Source organism: Neopelma chrysocephalum, unplaced genomic scaffold (assembly GCF_003984885.1).
Source record: "Neopelma chrysocephalum unplaced genomic scaffold, ASM398488v2 Primary Assembly neopelma1_95b, whole genome shotgun sequence".
NCBI classification, from domain to species: Eukaryota; Metazoa; Chordata; class Aves; order Passeriformes; family Pipridae; genus Neopelma; species Neopelma chrysocephalum.
The window spans coordinates 1636346-1653604 of NW_020897758.1; the positions used below are offsets into that span (position 1 = coordinate 1636346).

At 41.2% G+C, this 17259-nt stretch overlaps 1 protein-coding gene across 1 annotated transcript in view; it reads right to left on the reverse strand.

Annotated features, from left to right (window-relative positions):
• KDM1A (lysine demethylase 1A) overlaps positions 1–16931 on the reverse strand; it is a 41120-nt gene extending 24189 nt beyond the window's left edge. Inside the window, exons 1-7 of the mRNA XM_027694024.1 lie at positions 16644–16931; positions 14144–14309; positions 9240–9299; positions 5653–5786; positions 2821–2899; positions 1769–1861; positions 913–1019 (exon numbers count right to left, since the gene is read on the reverse strand). Of these exons, the coding sequence (XP_027549825.1) occupies positions 913–1019; positions 1769–1861; positions 2821–2899; positions 5653–5786; positions 9240–9299; positions 14144–14309; positions 16644–16931 (927 nt within the window). The remainder of the gene's footprint in view (positions 1–912; positions 1020–1768; positions 1862–2820; positions 2900–5652; positions 5787–9239; positions 9300–14143; positions 14310–16643) is intronic.
• Positions 16932–17259: the final 328 nt, after the last annotated feature.

The following is a 17259-nucleotide window of genomic DNA, read 5'->3' on the forward strand; positions in this document are numbered from 1 at the left end:
CACATAATACATTCAGGTGAGCAAGAGACTCCTAAACCATTAGACTGTTGCACTCTACTTTCTGCAGTGGTGTGGCACCTGGGAAGCACAGAGTCAGCAGCTCTGCTCCCCAGCCAGAAGAGCAGTAGCAATATTAAGAGCCTGAAACATTAATCTTATAAAAATTTGAGCAGATTATTTTAATCTGTGCTAGAAAAGTGTCAGAAGTCAATGTACGACCAAACGAAGCAAGGAAGTAAAACATAAGATGAAATCCAATTGGTCAATGGATTTATTTTAACTGTGTATCAAGCTATTCTCAATTTGATTAGATTATATGAAAAAACTTCACTTAAAAAGGAAAAAAGATATTCCACTTTGGGCTGGATATGAAGAATACCTTATTCCTGAAAGAACAAGCAGCTAGTTCACATACCACAAACTGCAGCCCTATATAATTTTAAAGTCTCTGTTAAGCACACAGTAATAAGCAAGGAAAGAATTAATGTAGACTTAAAAGTTACAAGAAAAATATGCTGCTTGATGTTGTAAAACAGTTCCAAGCAATGATTCTATTTAACAAGCAAGTTCTCAAAATACAGACTTGCATTCTGCTTTCCGGTGAAAAACCAATTTCTAACCATGAAAGGAAGAAGGTTCTAAGCTGCTCCTGGTGTAAGCACACAACACTAGCACCTGACTACCCAGCCCACCCCTGAGAAAGCATTAGAGAGCTCCTAGTAAGAACAGATCCACTTGTTTCACTGTGAGACAGGTTCAGGATCAGCAATCCATCCCGGATGGATGCTGCCTGGAACAGCACACATACTTATCCACCCTGGGCATGCTTCTGGGACACAGCCCTGTGCTAGTACTAAATGTGGTTATTAGTTAAGTTGCTATATAGAAGTAAAATAGCACAGAAATTCATACTCTGGCTTCCAGAACTGTGACATCCATTCCAAAACTCTGCAACTGGCGAGCTGCTGCCAACCCAGAGACTCCAGAACCGATAATGATCACCTTTCCAGTCTTCTTGGCTAAAGAAAGGGAAAAATCAGCTACAGTAATGTTCTATATATGCAGTACTAGATTGCAAGCAGTTATGTTAAAATTACATTTAAGAGATACGAAGAACAAAAAGCAGCTTCCTTCTCATCAGTAGCTCTGACAGAACAAACTATAGCAAAAAGAAAACTGAAGTAATTCTGTACATAATACTTAATTTTTTTTAATGAGACACATACAAGAAAAATGCACCAGTAGTACATCTGGGACAAGGAAGAAAACAGGAGGAAAAATACTACTGAAGGAGAACTGTCTGAAGAAGAAACTGATTCTTATTAATTACTTACTGATTCTTATTAATTATGGGACAAGTATCATAGTTTTATTTCTTTCTGCCCCAGAAGAATAAAGCCTAGAAAGGGCAGAGAAGTTGCAAAATTCAAGCATCACATAAGCATGTAACAGATCTAAGTACAATATTGTGTTTCTGACTTTAGTTATTCAACTGAGGAGCAAAGATAACTCATTAAACAGCAACAGTCACCAAATTATCTAAAGAAGATTTGCCAACATTTCTCCTCTCAAAGTAATTTATGTAAGTACGTGGCTTCTCCACATCAAAATAAAACACATTAACATCTATAGCCAGCTGGCTTTCCAGACTTTTTTTATTTTCTTAGCACTGCAATTCTGAAAAAATAAAGCACTTAAAAATTTGTCCTGAGAAATCACAGAACAACAAAACAAAACTTCAATCAGAAAGAATGTTCAAGTTTCTTACTGGGAAGAGGCTTCACTCTTTTGTAGATCCCGAAGTTGATTAGCCCATGCCGCTCCAGGTAGCTGTGAACTCTGTGAACGAGCACTGTGTCACCTAAAAGAATGTGTAAGGTTTTAAACTTATTCTTTATGTTCAACAGCATGTATGAACTAAGGACATACTCACAGCAGTAACTTAGTCCTAAGTCCTACTGAACACACCACATTCTGTAGCCCTGCTGCCCTACTGAGCAATCCATCTTCCTGAAGGTGCCAGAGACTAGTTTTTCTGGAAAACACAAGCTGTTTTCCATGCTGTACTGCAGTTTTGAGTCCTGCCTGAAAAGCTGTACAGGACATTAAATGCTTCTTTTAATCTAGTCGGGAAGAACACCTTTTCTGAAACTGACTGCAAAATCCTGAGATCTTGACACAGAACTGTGATCTGATTTACCAATATCATGCCAACCCCTTACCGGAGCACTGAATTCTCATTTTTATTCTTAAAAGCACAATAATTCACTATTTTGCAATCCTTGACAGTTGTATCTGTGTTCATTTCAGCACTATTTTCTTCTTAATTTTTTTTTATGACTCCTCTCCACCTTTTTTCAGTTTATTGAGATCTTGACATGGGTAGAATAGTTTCCGTTTGCAAGCAGTAACTCCTCACTCTTTGACTTACTTCTTTCATCACATCCAGTCTGCTCAAGTCTTAGGCAACTTTTTAATGCCTCCCCAAACCCATATGATTAATAAAGTCTCACAGCTGAAAACCAACATGAAGCTGAAGCAAACTTTAAAAGATGCACGTGAATTAACCCTGCAGGAAACTTCTGTAACAACCCATCTTTTTAGTAGCTTTTATGAATCCTGGTAGTGATATTTCTTTACCAGGCAAATGAATTCTAACAAACCTAAATCATGAATATAATGCAGTAACACAGTCTGTACACGAACGCTCATGGAGCTCCATTAACAAAGGACCCATCTGAAGCAGCTTTTCCCCAAATAAAAGTGAAAGAGAACAGCAGTACACACGGGACGATTTTGGTAGTGAAAGATTTGACTTACTATTATAAGGTGCTTCTAATTGTTGGATAGTTGCTTCAAATGTCAGCTGAACCTTTGGGTTATCCAACCAGAGCTGCAACTGTATTTAAACAAAAAATATGACATGTCATATTAAGCAATACAAAAGAGGTGTTTTCGAGGTGTTTGCTACCAAACACTGTCAGGAGATGAAATCCTCTAATGGGTTAAACTTTGGTAGGACTACCCCACCTGCACTGCACTTTGCCTTCAAGTGTTCCTTAAGGTGTAATACAGGCCACTCGAAACTCTCACACCATTTCAAATAAGTGGGAATACACAAAGGTAGCATAAAGATGTGTGTAGCTGACAACATCAGCCAGCACTGTCTTTTCAGCATCAAATTTCCTGTTTTTGTAAAAGCTACAGGAATATTTGTCATGTTACAAGGTTTATTTATCTCAGACATTTAATCATTCAATCCATTTTCACCAATGTAAGACACTACCACATATACAAAAACTACACATATATACTGGCCACATACACATAAAAAGCATATTTAGAAGATAGTTACAGTTCAAAAATAGAGCAGGAAGAACTGTCTGTGAAATGTTAATGTCACTTCATGCTAGGAAAAAAACTGTTTTCCCAGAACGCCCACTTTGTGGTACATAGTGCCACAAAATTTTACTGTTCCATACCTAGATCTAGGTCATACATAGCATCTCCACATCATTTTACCTTCCAGAATTAGTAATTTTTGGGGGTATTTCTCTACAGTTGCCCTACTTAACTTTACAGCTCCTCACAGATATTAAACAAATCATATAAGTATAATGAATAGGAAGGATTAAGAAATAATTTCCATATAATCTGGGAGGCCATTTGAGGCAAATTTCATCTTTAGCTCAGTACTTTCTTGTACTCATTTTCCCAGTGATTTTTAACACTCTTTTTTCTAACAATTTCTGAGCGTGGAACTAACAATTTCACAGTACTATGTACCACAATGCTAAGGTTCCATTCTCAGAGGGAAGAGTGTAAAGCCCATAATTATATTTTTATATATAAATCTCTCTGTATGTATATATACAATTACTTCTGTTTTTTCTACAAATTCTGATTTTTAGACCTTCTGTGAACACACAACACCACAGGCCTTAGAAGATTTTAAAGGCTTCAAACCACAACTGCCCTGCACTGCCATGACAGAGCATTTATACTACATTCTGCTTTGTAGATTTTCATAATCTGTTTTATGTCACAGTAATTTAGCAAGAGCTTTTATTGGTTTGGGTTGGGTTTTTTCATTAATTGGTTAGTTGTGTTTTTTTAATGTTGTTTTGGGGTGGGAGGGATTCACATAAAAGATCAAATGAGTGACTTCCCTTTGTAAAAGCTACTGTAAGTCTTCAAAACTATATTTTTACTTACCAGATCATTCATTCAATTCTTGATTCCAGCTCAAAGTAAGAGACTGCACACTGCAGTTCCCAGCACTGCCAGAGCTCTGCTGAGCACCAGGTTCATATCAGCTGTTCCATAACCTCTGCTATCCTCACTGGAGGAGATCCTCTCACAAGCCTTCCTCAAATGGGATTCCTGCTCGGGAACTTCTCCAAGTTCCTCCACAGTGAATAAGGCCAACAGACGAGCAATGCTGGTTTTCCCTGCAAATACTCCTCTCCAGTAATTTCTTAGTTTCAGTGGAAGGCTTTTCTGCTTCTAACACATTTGTAAAAGGATTACTCATTATTCGTTTTGAGAGAACAGTTTTTCAAACTTTTTGGCATGCTTTGGTCTGTTTTTACACATCTCATAACTTCCCAATAGTTACAACTTGGGTTAGAGGGAAATTTCACAGGAAAAACATGAAGATGTCCACCACACATAAATTTTAAATAACTTGTCTAAGTTACTAAGCACTGGGTGCTACCAGGGTCAGTACATCGAAATGCTGCTTGATCATCTTAAGTCTGTGAAAAAAACTGAGTGGTACATAAGGTGTTTTCTCCCTTAACTATGGCAATACAGCAATTTTCAAAATATTTCCTGCTGTCATACTGTTAATTTTTTCTAGCATGACTTAAGTTTTCTAAAACACACTTTTCAAAATACAGGATAAAGTCCTGATCCCTGTTGGTATGCTGAGGACCCTGAAAGTGTTGTCGCAATCTGCAAAACAGAATACTAATATTGAAGTTTTATTAAGGGCTAAACTTCAGGCATGTTTGGCTGAACTCAAGTGAGTGAACTCCTGAATAATTATTTGAATACTGCTCCTTCATTCTTAAGTTGCATGGAAGTTTTGAATTGGGCAGAGATGCTACAAACATTCAGAAGTAGAGTTTCATTTCTTCAACATTACAATTTCTTTTATGAAATCAAAGCTGGTAAAGTAACTGTTGTGGTCTGAGAATAAGCTACATGATTGGCTTGATGTCTCAGGAATACAGCAACTGAATGCTAAGCAAAGTAAAAAATAAAAGCTTAGAGGTTTGCCTTAAGCACTAATGTGTTTCATTATTAAGTAATCTACAGAGGCTTCTACTTTAAGCTGAAATCAAGTAATAGAACATTTGCACCAGCTTTCTGTTTCCTTTTTAAAAGCTGCATTAGCTGAATCATGTAGTTTGCTATGACTGTTTTGGATATTGTAAGTACACTACAGATTCTTTATGATGCCTCACAGCACTGCTTTGATCAAGAACTGGATAGCAACTTCCTTAGCAACATAGAGCATGACAGGATGCCAGAAATTAAGCCCCACTGTCTCAGAACAAGAAACAATCTACCAACTGTTAGACATGGTAATTGCAAGGTACACCATGTCCTACCCTTTTTTCATCAATACTTTTACAACAAACTTACGGTGCGGTTCCTGATGTACAGAAACACCTTCTGAGTCTGCTGTGGCCCACTGATTATATCAGGGAAGCAGGCGGCTTCTTGAGATGTCATACGGTCATGTGGAAGTCTACTCTGGAAAGCTGCACCCTCCACACCTACAATAAAAAGACAAGTTGTCTACAGGCACCCTAAAAGGAACACCACCCTTCCTAGCCAGTGCATCCAGCCATGAGGTGATATGGTGGCCAATTTCACATCATGCTTTCAATTAGTCCTTCTATTTACTTGTGCAAGACATACAGGTGTCCAAGTCAACAGTTCTTTGAATTACAAGTATCATCTAGAGTTAATGAAAAAGCTATCCTATGGGGGAATCAAAAAATAAACAAACAAAAAAAACCCCCAAAACCAAAGCCTGAAAAATAAGTGGGGCAGGGGCATATATCAACAGCACATATAATATCAATAAAATGTAACTACTTTAGATGTTGTCCCTAATTTGTGTGGTTTCCAGTTTCTACCAGAATTGGGACAACATTTTGGAACCTATTCAAAGCCAAAATATCTTTAAGAAACAAGCACAATGTCTACTGTCCCCCCTCACCTGCTTCTCAAGGTTTAATTTGCACTGACCTCCTCCAGCTAGAGGAACCCACCTTAACCTCTCCTTTTGCATATTCACATCATGCAGTGCAATGAAATACAATCACACACATTTCCTGTGCCTCCCTAAGTGCTGTGTACACTACAACTCCAGATTTCTTACTTTTCCTTTTAAATGCTCCACATGTAAAAGAGTGACGCTGAACCCATACAAGAGAGCTTTCCTCCAGGGAAAGCCTTCATTCATACAGGCACCTGCATTTCTGTCAATTCACACACTGGCAGTGAAGTAACTATAATTCTGTACCCTGCTTTCCTCAGTCTCTGTGATGTTGTACTATAAAGTAACAAACTAAGACACAGGTGCATTAAGTGCTACAGCATAAGTACAGTGCAGAAAGCACACCTTGCAGGCACAGTGAGCAAAATGAAGTACTGAGATGTGAAATATAGCAAGAACAATATCAATCTCCCGTGTCCTAGGAAGTGACTTACGATCAGGACAGACAGAGGAGAGTGCATTCAGTCTGGAAAGATAGAAGCCAATACATCCCAAGGGGAAAAAAATCCCACAAGTAATGCAGTAAGATTAAGATCACTTGCTGAAACTGGAATTGTTCAAAAGATTATTATAAATACCAAAGAAAATACAATCTTGCAGTGTATTACACTAACCAAGACAACTCTCCGAGAGTTTGAAGTTCCCCTGCAGCAGTACATGTCACTGTATCAGGAAGAGGAATTATCTTCCTCCAATTCTGGTGCCACCACACACTCCAAGCATTTTTACATTTCAAAGGTAATGAAAAAAAACTAAGGAAGGAAACGGTTGTGAAACTAAAAAAATTCATCCACAAGCAAAGATCAAAAGGTCTAACTGCGTGATGACTCAGGGTAAAGAAAACTGTCTGTAATCCAGGAATTTTACAAGAGGAAACTAGTAACAGAAGCTACAGAGCACTACAAGTAAAATAAAATTAACTGTAGGAGAAATTGCCGCACCCACAATGCTTCTTGCACTGATATTCAGCTATGGAATAGAAACCTACAGCTCTGCTAGAACTTCACTTTCTCCAGTAATAACCACCCCCAGCCATTTTGCTGTCCTTCCATCTAACACTGGCCCAACCGTGTCAACATCTGCATTAATTCTACTATAAATAGTATAAATAAATACTATAAATTCTGTAAAACTGAGCATGGAAATCAAACCAAAGTTACTAATTCTCTGATACTTCATTAATGTTAACAAATCTTAACTAAGGTTCTAGATCCTCAAGTGCTAGCAAAAAGCTCAGCAGCACAATTTCAGAGAATGGCCAGTTAAAGACCTGAAATGCTGAATCTGACTCCATCTTATAGACTTGTGCTAAAAGAAGTGTGCTTCTCTGGCTACCTGCTAAAAAGCCATGCAATCACGAACAACCAGGGAACTCAGACATGGATTTAAAGCAACTCAGTATTTTCTTGAAAAGCATTGGGATTTATTTCTTCAAACTGAGCAGCCAGAGAATATGGCACTGCTAATATTTTTGTAAAGAACTCCAAGGTGGGTTGGGTTGTCGTTTTTTTTTTTAAGGCCACATGTCTTTCATGGCAATACATGAACTTAAAAACAAAAATGTCAGAATAGGTCCAGATGAGCACTGGTATTTAAGAAAAAAAAAACAAAAAACCCAACCCGCAACAGCATTTGATACAAGAATTTAGCAAAAGCATAGCTATTAATAGCAAACATATAATTTTTATTCGGCCAAGCACTGGAAGATCTTATAAGAACTAAATGTCCTTGAATTTGCTTCTGCAACTACGCAGCTGAAAGCTAAATGGATTTGGATTTCAGGCTGCTTAAATGGCTCTGCCTAGACTCAGCTCCTCCTCACACACATTCGCACACACACTTGCCACTTCCTGACATTCAGCATCAGGAACTCATGTGCTGAAGTTTGATTATCTTCTTCCTCACAGAAGAAATCCTGAGGGATGCTACTCATTTAAAGACTCACTGAAATATCTGCAGATGAAAAACACTCTGAAGGAAAGCTTTCTGCCCAATGAATTGGACAATTGTTAAAGCATACTCTCAGCATATATACAAAATGCAAAATATGCAGAATTTCCTATTAGCCAATGCCTGCCTAAAAATGAAATAGGCAGTGCATCCTTAAGCCCATGAGCCAGCAGTTCTGTTTAAGTGGTAAGATCCATAACAGTACTCGGCTCCCTTACTTAGAACAGCAAAGGATGCACTTTTAGATGAGTATCCCGAAGTTCTGTTTTCTTCAAAAAGAGCAACTTGGAGGTACAGAACAGGTTCTAGAGCCTTTGACTCCTTTGCTTAAAACCCTAATCCTGAAATGAGAGCAAAAGCAGCAGAGCTGGAGAAGATTTTCAGTAGCACTCCAAGTACTTAAGAGTAAAGACACCAATCCTGTGACTGAAGCAGTTAAGTGTGTACTGCCAGCAGCAGTACTGAGGCCAAATGGCAAATGCAATTCACAATCAAGTCCAGTGAGCTGCAGACTATGAATCTGCCCAGTTGATAATCTCCTGGGCTAACCACTGGCACACAGTGCAAACACAAAGCCTTTCAAAAGACAAAAATAAAGGAGCAAAAAGGTACTCCATGCTGTTTCTTCAGCAAATTAGAAAAAAGGTCTACAATTCTAAAGCCCAGGGTTCTCTCTGTCAGTCCAGGTGGTACAAACTGGCTAGGTAAGAAACAGTTTTTTGCACATTTGGACTCCTCTGAACATGGAGAGGAGTGGAGGGATGAGAGATCGGCCTGAGGCATTTCAACACAGGTTAGCTAGCGCCCTTTTCCACAGTTGTTATAGTCCTCAACTGAAATTTGAAAATACTCCACACTTTTTAAACAGGTGGGTACACAACTCCTACATCTCTTGCTAAATTCGGGACAACCACACCCATGCGCACTTGCAAGCATCAATCCCTAACTTGGCGGCTCTTGCTACTCAGTGGCAAGCATCAAACGCCACCCTCACCTGATGCTTGGCCGTCTCCATACCCTCCAGAACTGTCGTCTTGAAGTCCTCCTGCTTGCCCTGTGGAAGGAAAGAGGAGAACTCAGGGACCTTACTCCATAAGTTAAACCATACTGGACATAAAGGCCTGGCAAGTTGGCGTTGTAGGTATTAAATTTCACCAACTAACTAAACCCATTTTCTGAGAATTCCATCTTCTGGAACCTAGATTCAGGGCACCAAATTGTGATCTTCTAAAGTGTTACCCGTGTTACTGGAAAGCTTTACATCAGATTTTATGGGAAATAAAGAAGTATACAATATGTAGCATTCCTGGTGGCTAAATATTTATAATCAACTTTATTAATGGCTAGGATTTAAATAATCAGATCACATTTCTTACTGTCAAGATGGATGGATACCATCAGATTCTATGGATCTCAAACCCTAAGAATTTGATAAGCTTGCCTTTGGTGCTCCCGAGTCTCCTCATATGCAAGGGGATAGTCTGAGCCATTCTGAAAAGCCTCTTACATTCGGGAGAGCCTACTCTTAATCTTTTTGTCATAAACCCTTCCTTGAAGCTTGATGCCAGAACATTTCTTTAAAGGCTCAGACCATTTATTTTGGCTTCAGTGCCCTTGATACACCATCAATGTTCTAACACACTAAGACTGCCTTTGAAGCCAAGTACACATCAGACCATTGATCAGTGATATGATCAACACCCAGCACTGAAAGACATCAGTCTTTCAACATACCCAGTGACAGAAACATGAGGAAAGCCTAAGCACTCATCTGAAAGATCTGAAGAAGTCTGAGAATTACCTTAGCCTGCATGAAAGTCCTGAACAGCAGCCTTTACAGGACTGCAACACAAGCAGGAACAGAGCATGTTGAGAACAGAGATGAGTGCAGCTGCAGTGCCTGCAGGAACAAAGTCACTACAGGTCACCTCACACACTGCTCACTTCTCAGGAGACACTAGCTCCGGGTTGAGCTCATGAGCAATATTCCTTCACAGTCAGATGTTTGCCTGGAGTCTTGTCACCTGCAGAGAGCAGGAAGCCATGGCACACTCCAGAGATGGCTGAGTGCTGTTCAGCTGGCTGCTGCTGTACCAAGGCTCTTTCAAACCACATGCTTCAACAGTCAGCAATCCCAAACCAACCCCCGCTGAAACACACTGCTGCAACAGTCACTGGAGTGCAACAGCCACTTCCTAGAGCACAACTGTTCAAGGTGTCATCTCCAAACAGATAAGAGCAAGGTCTAACCTGTAGCTGAACGCGCTTTTAAAGAGTCTGGGACCAGGTGGACGATTTTGCCAGAATGTAATTTGAGGCTCTTAGGGGATACACTAACTTAGAAGAATTTCATCTGAACTACAAATTTAACCCCTACAGTAAGACGCAAAAAGTGAACCAAATGTTTGCATACTGTGATAACCTGGATTAACATCTAGAATGTCGTAACATTACACATCTATAAAACAAAACAAGAATTGAAACAAGACAGATATTTTCACTCAGCTACAGCAGAGGAGCAATAGTCAGTACTTGTAGATAAGCAGAAAAGTTCAAAAACTCACATGAGAGACTGTGACAAATAATTGTATTTTGAAAGGCCTTACAAGACCCAAAGTCAGGATTCTATGACTAATGTATCTGCAACAGCAAAATAAAACTCCTTACTTGACCTACACTGCAAGTATTTTATTTTGCCGGGAACATATCAAGACCTGCTTCCATTCTAGCAGAGACTAACACTGCTCAAACATTAATATTTACACTCAATCATAGGCCATTAATTTGCAATCAAAGTTTCACTTATGCCTTCCATAAATTAAGAAAGTGAAAAGATGCTGACATCAGTTTGCAGAATTCGTTATCCATGAATTAGCACTGACAAGGAGTAGAGGGTAAAAAATTGCTCTCGGCTTACTTACAGAAAGAAATCTGTATTTTCCTCTTCTCATGAGTATTACTGCTTGCTTGGACACAATTCTAAATCCTACCCAGTCTGAGCACAGAAGTGTGGAAACAAGGCCTGCTAGTGAAGATTGGCTCTCCTTCCCTGGAAGAAAGTCAGGTTCTAGCTGCAAAGGAACAAAGCAGCAAGCAAACTGCTGATCCACGATAACATCCACACTATTGTAGCTCAGCAGAACATGTGCAAGAGCAGAACCTGCTGAAAGTCTCAAGGCAACAGAATAACAGACCATGAGTTGAAGAGCAATTAGGAAGTAGATCCACAAAGGAGTCCACTTCATATAATCATCCCCTGTTTCAAAATAAAAAATAGCTGCACACGAGTATCACAGAGTACTGAATTTATTTAGAAAAACAGACAAAGTCAGATGACAGACAGACTTGATGTTAATCTCGATCATACTCAGTTCCTTGGAAAACAGCAGCTAGGATTACCACAAAGTAAGAATACTGAGCACACTAAAAGGTCATGAGCTGGTAAAGAAAATCTTCAATAGTTATAAAAATGAAAATCCAATTTGGTGAGGAAAACCAAAAAGATCCTTAGAGGAGAAAAACAAAAGAGGCAAGCTCCTTAATTTCAGAAGGGATACTGGCAAACAAGAACACTAATGTCTTTCAGCACTGAAAGGGAATTTGGAAGCTTTCTGCTATTAGAAAACATTCCTCAAGTAAAAAGAGAAGAGATAATCTAAGGAAATTGTCTTAACTATGAAATACTGTCACACCTTTTAAAACTGCTCTGCAATAGCAGGCAGTAAATCTTGCAAATCCAGACTGTAATAATGTATATAGCCAAAACACCTGGAATTCCCAACAGCTGAATACATCCAGAGGACCTACCCCAAATAAGACCAGCATTTCACTCTCACCTGAACTGTGACACTTAGTAACCTACCTTACTGTAAGCTGTCTGTGGGGACAGGCTAAAAAAATGCCAGACATTGGCACCAAGACATTTTTAAGTTGCACAGTCAGGCTTTTCAACTCTAAAGGGCATAACCTATAACACCTCTACTGCATTCCCTGTGTTTTTATAGGCTTTAAACACAGAAAGGAAATTTTTAAGGTCTGCAATGAGAGTAAATTAACAGTAATACACAGGCTAATTAAAATTTTGCTAAATTTTCAATATGCAATCCTACTCTAGTATTACTGTCCAATTTAGTATTTCTTATTGCATATGTCAATTTTTGCTTCAAAGTGACAGAGAAGGAGAAAACCTCAATTATAAACACTGTTTTTATATATAGCAGACTCCATGCCTCCTCCTTCTAATAGGTGCCTGAATTAGAAGTTTCAATGCACTTTAACAGCCAGTATAACACCTGATGCTCTTGACATCTGCATTAATAAAGACAAAGATAGAGAGATCCACAAATGTATATAGTCTCAGAAGCCTTTAAAACTACAGCAAGACTAGCTATGGAATGATAACTGAAAATTTGTCCTTTTCCTACTTTACTGCTTCATGCGTATCACAGAATTTCTAGGAATAGAGAAATTATATGATGACCTGAAGTCAACTTATTTCTAGGCAGCTACATAGAGCCTGTTTGAAAATTGATTGTATTTAGATGGCTAAGTACAGTGCTTCAGAATAACTGCTTAACAGGCTGTTGTGTGTATAGAATGGCATGATTCATCACTGCTTATCTTCCACATTTCTTCCATCATGGGATAAAACCTGATTCACTGTACTTCACCAATTATGCCTCAAACCGATTTCAAGAATCATTCTTAGAGGCATAAAATGGAATCTGAGAGAAATAAAAAACGTATTAATATTAGGTCTCAATGATTAAACACAAGGTCTAAGCAAAACTAAATAGTAAACTTAAGATACTTGCTTAATTACATATATTAAAATTCCATTTTTGATACATCAGCTACAACTGAGGGAGGAGGTTTTTTATCATTGCAAATATTTAAGTCAAGCATATCAGCTACAGTATTCCTGTATTAAGGCAGGAGCCAACAGCTGCAACAAGGAAAGGTTACAAGGGAAAACCCTAAGAGATAAAACACAACTGTGGCTTTTTATAATTTTTCTGCAACTAAAGGTAGGTATCCCCAAGCTGACATCAGTCTTATTGTCTACATTCTCAAACCTGCCAGATAAAAAGAAAATTAAGGGAGTGCAACTGAAGACTAGCAGTAACTCACATAGGTGATGAATCAGCAAAGATTCAACTACTAGACATCAGCTCTTATCCAAAAGAACTAGTACACATTTTATCTCATAAAATCTCGGACTCTGAACTTTGTAAAAGCACTATCTTGTAGACACCTGAGTGATGCCCCACCACCAGACCTCGCTAATGATGGGAGCTGTAAACACAACAGAGGTAAAGGATAGGGTACTGCTACTACCACAAATTTTGAAAGTTGCCTCCTGTCTAAAAAACTTTTCATTGTAAAGTGAAGCTCTGTCAAAGATAATGAGGAAAACACTGAAGTTTAAGAGAACAGTATTCAACCAGAATTTAAGATTAGAGCCACAGTTTAAAGCTACGGGAATCACAGTATATTAAATTCGTTCTTCTGCACAGAATCTCTCCCCCCATAAACTCAACTTTTTCTCTCTCAGAGGAGTAAGTGAATGTTGCTACATGAGCAGGTATGGCAGCAGAGAGCCAAAGAGGCTACTCTGGTCAATGAGCTTCCAAAGACAAGTCACTAAGGATCATGAGAATCTACCACAAGAAGTCTGGCTTCATTTGGAATTAGATTCATGCATATTCTCAACTTTTTCAGGCTGCTCTTCTGAGTTTTTCCCCTCAGGAAAATGGGGCAAGCAATAAAACACTGTAGAACAATAATTTGAAACTAGATCAAACCCACACATAGAATTCATGATGCCACACCTGGCCCTGCTACATTTCTGTTAATAAACTAGGTAAGTAGTGTCAAAAGAGGTCTCTCTTTACTCACCAGATGGCTCCTCCGGCTCACTTTCATTCTCTTCTTCTGCAGGAGCTGGTGGAGGTGGTGGGGGTAGTTTTTTCTCTTTTTCAGCTTTAGCATTTCTCTCTTCTTCAGAGTAATACTCATCTTCTGACAGGTTTGCAAGACTCTCATCCATTTCTCTATACTCCACCTGTAAAAAGCACAACAGAGAATAAACGCACTGAAGATGTCTGTAAGCTGGACTACAAAAATGAACATTGCAAATAACAAAATTGCTTACAGCTCAAAGAGAAGGCTTGTGTTACCTTATGCAGTCTTATTACAGATACCATGTCATAAAATGCAACAAAGCTTAACAAGTTCCACATGTTTTCATCTCCACCTAAAAAAAAATGTCTCCAGCAGCCAATAGCGGGAGCTTTCTACTCATACGAAGCCCAGTTTATGTGTATTTGTTGTATCATCATTTAACCCCCTCTACTTTTCTTTCCTTCCTTCATGTCCCTGTCAAACCTGGGGATAACAAGTTGCCTCTGTGTCCATATGTTCCAACTTGACTTTATCTGCCAAACATGGGTGACCAGAACCATACATAAGATTTCCTGAGAAAATCCCATCTGTGTCCTGTACAGCCTCCTGGGAATCTTGTCCTGGTACAGAGGCTCACAGCTGCCTCCTTTTCAGGACAGTCACACTAGCGGCTTAACACCAGAACAATGCCCTGCTCCTACCCATCTTTACTGCCATGTACATTTTGCACTGTTCTCCAGTAAAAATAAAAAATATTACCAGCCAAAAAGATGCTGCTCCAACTTAAAGGAACACAGAAACCTCAAGAATAGCCTGGAAGGGATGCATCTCTTACTGTTTAATAAAACGAATTCCAAAGTAAGAAAGCTTTGTACAATGCTATTGAATAGCCCTATCTACTGGAAAGGAAAAAAGCACTTCTTAACATGCAGCCATGGGAAAAATAAAAAGAAAGCAGCTAGTGACCCTCCAACATCTGACAGGTCAGCTTTCACCATGAAATGACAAAAGCAACTCTGCATTTCTCATTAAAAGAACAAAAAAATCTTTCATAGCTCAAGTTCAGAAAGGGCAGTAACAGGTACCAATTCAAAACACAACTGTTTCATTGGGAAGCCTCTGTATAGGAAATCCTGGATTCAGTAAAACACTAACACCCACCACGATCTGCTCACACCACAAACATTCACGGTAAGGCAATCTCGGTGCTGGGCTGAAGTGCTCATGGGGACAGAGGGTGTCATAAGAGATGAACAACTCTTTGCAGACAAGTACCGTCAGTGCAGAGAAACATCATCAACACACAACCCACACAGAGCACCAATTCCAACTTGTTAACAGACCACTATAAAGCAGGAATGCTGCTTCTGAAAATCACAGAATCACAGAATGGTTTGGGATGGAAGGGACCTTCAAAACATCTCATTTCAACCCCCCTGCCATGTGCAAGGACACCTTTCACTAGACCAGGTTGCTTTAATCCCCGTCCAACCTGGCCTTGAACACTTCCAGGGATAGGGCAGCCACAGCTTCTCTGCCCAACACCACCCTCATAGTAAAAAATATCTTCCTTATGTCCAATCTACATCTACCTTCTTTCAGTTTAAAAGATGTGCCAGACTGACCTACCCAGTAGCTCCTGTATGCAAATAACCAGCCGTCACATCACACAATGGCTCTGAAAAGCCAGACATTCAATGCCACAGCCACAGGACAAAACAGTTCCGAAAAGTAATTTCAGCTTCCCTGCCAAACACCCCAACTGTGGGCACAGCCAAGATCTTCAACATCTTCTGAAACAAGGTTTCGAAGAAAAAGTTTCACAAAAAAAAGATAACGTTCTCATATTGTTCAGAACAATAGATGAGAATTACATGTTACAGACCCAAATTACTGGAGACTCTTTATGGCCTTTAGATTTCAGTGCTAAGTCTCACCCTTAACACAGCATTGACTCAGCTCACCAAAGCCAATAGAGGGAAGGTGAGCAACAGTGGACTGAGCACGGCCATCACCTTCACAACCTTGCAAAACCAGCACAGTCCCATGAACACGAGCCTCAAGAGAATCTGCATCTCTATACTCCAGCGACAAGAATGTACTGGTGAAATGAAGCTCATGAGCATTCCGATGCACTGTCAGGGACTTGGAGTATTTTTACTGCTCGGTATCCGATCAGGAACCCCAAAAAGTTCCTGGGCTGCTGCAGAATGCTCTCCTTTGTGACATGCACCGTGTCACGCCATAGTCCACGAAGAGCTGGGACACCACGGGATCTTGACCGCACTGCCTTCTTGCGCGCCCGTGTGTTTATCCTTCGAACTCACGCCCCCAAACCCTCTCGGGCACAGGCCCGCCCCCGCCGGCAGCGCCCGGGCTCGTGCTCAGCCCCGCGCCGGGCCCGGGGGCAGCGCTGCCCCGAGCAGGGCCGAGCCCCGCCTCCGGTCGCGGCTCTGCGCCAGCAGGGCCCGTAGCCGGAGCACCCCAGACCTACTTTAGCCCGCTTGCGGCGGCTGGTCCTGCGGCCCTCGGGGGTCTCGGCGATGCCGGTGGTTTCGGCGCCAGGCGCAGGGGCGGCCCCGGCGGCCGACGGCTCGGACACACCGCCCGGGGGCGAGGCCCGCGGCGGCTCCTTCTTGCGGGGCGTGCGCTCCGCAGCTCCGCCGCTATCGGAAGAGGAGCCCAGAGCCCCCGCGGCGGCGGGCGGGGGCACCGGTGCCTCCGGCCCGGCATCGCCGCCCGCCGCCGCCTCCGCGCCCTTCTTGCCGCCCGCCGCCAGCATCGTCCCGACCGCACAAAGGGCCGCCCGGCAACGCCCGCCCCGCGCGTCACATCCGGGCCCCGCGCGCACAGCGCCGCCTGCGGCCCGCGCAGCGTCACCCCCCCCTTGGCCCCAGCGGGCCCTCAGCGCTCCCCCTCCCGCACACACCGCCCCGCACACACCGCCCCGCACACACCGCCCCGCACACGCAGCTCCCCCACCGCTCCCCAGGCTGCACACAGCAGCAGGACCTCCTGGCGGCTGAGAGCAGCAAGGAGCCCTGCGGCCACAGCTGTCCTGTGTGAACACATGGAGGCCCTTGAAACACGTCACGACAGTTGAAAGGGAG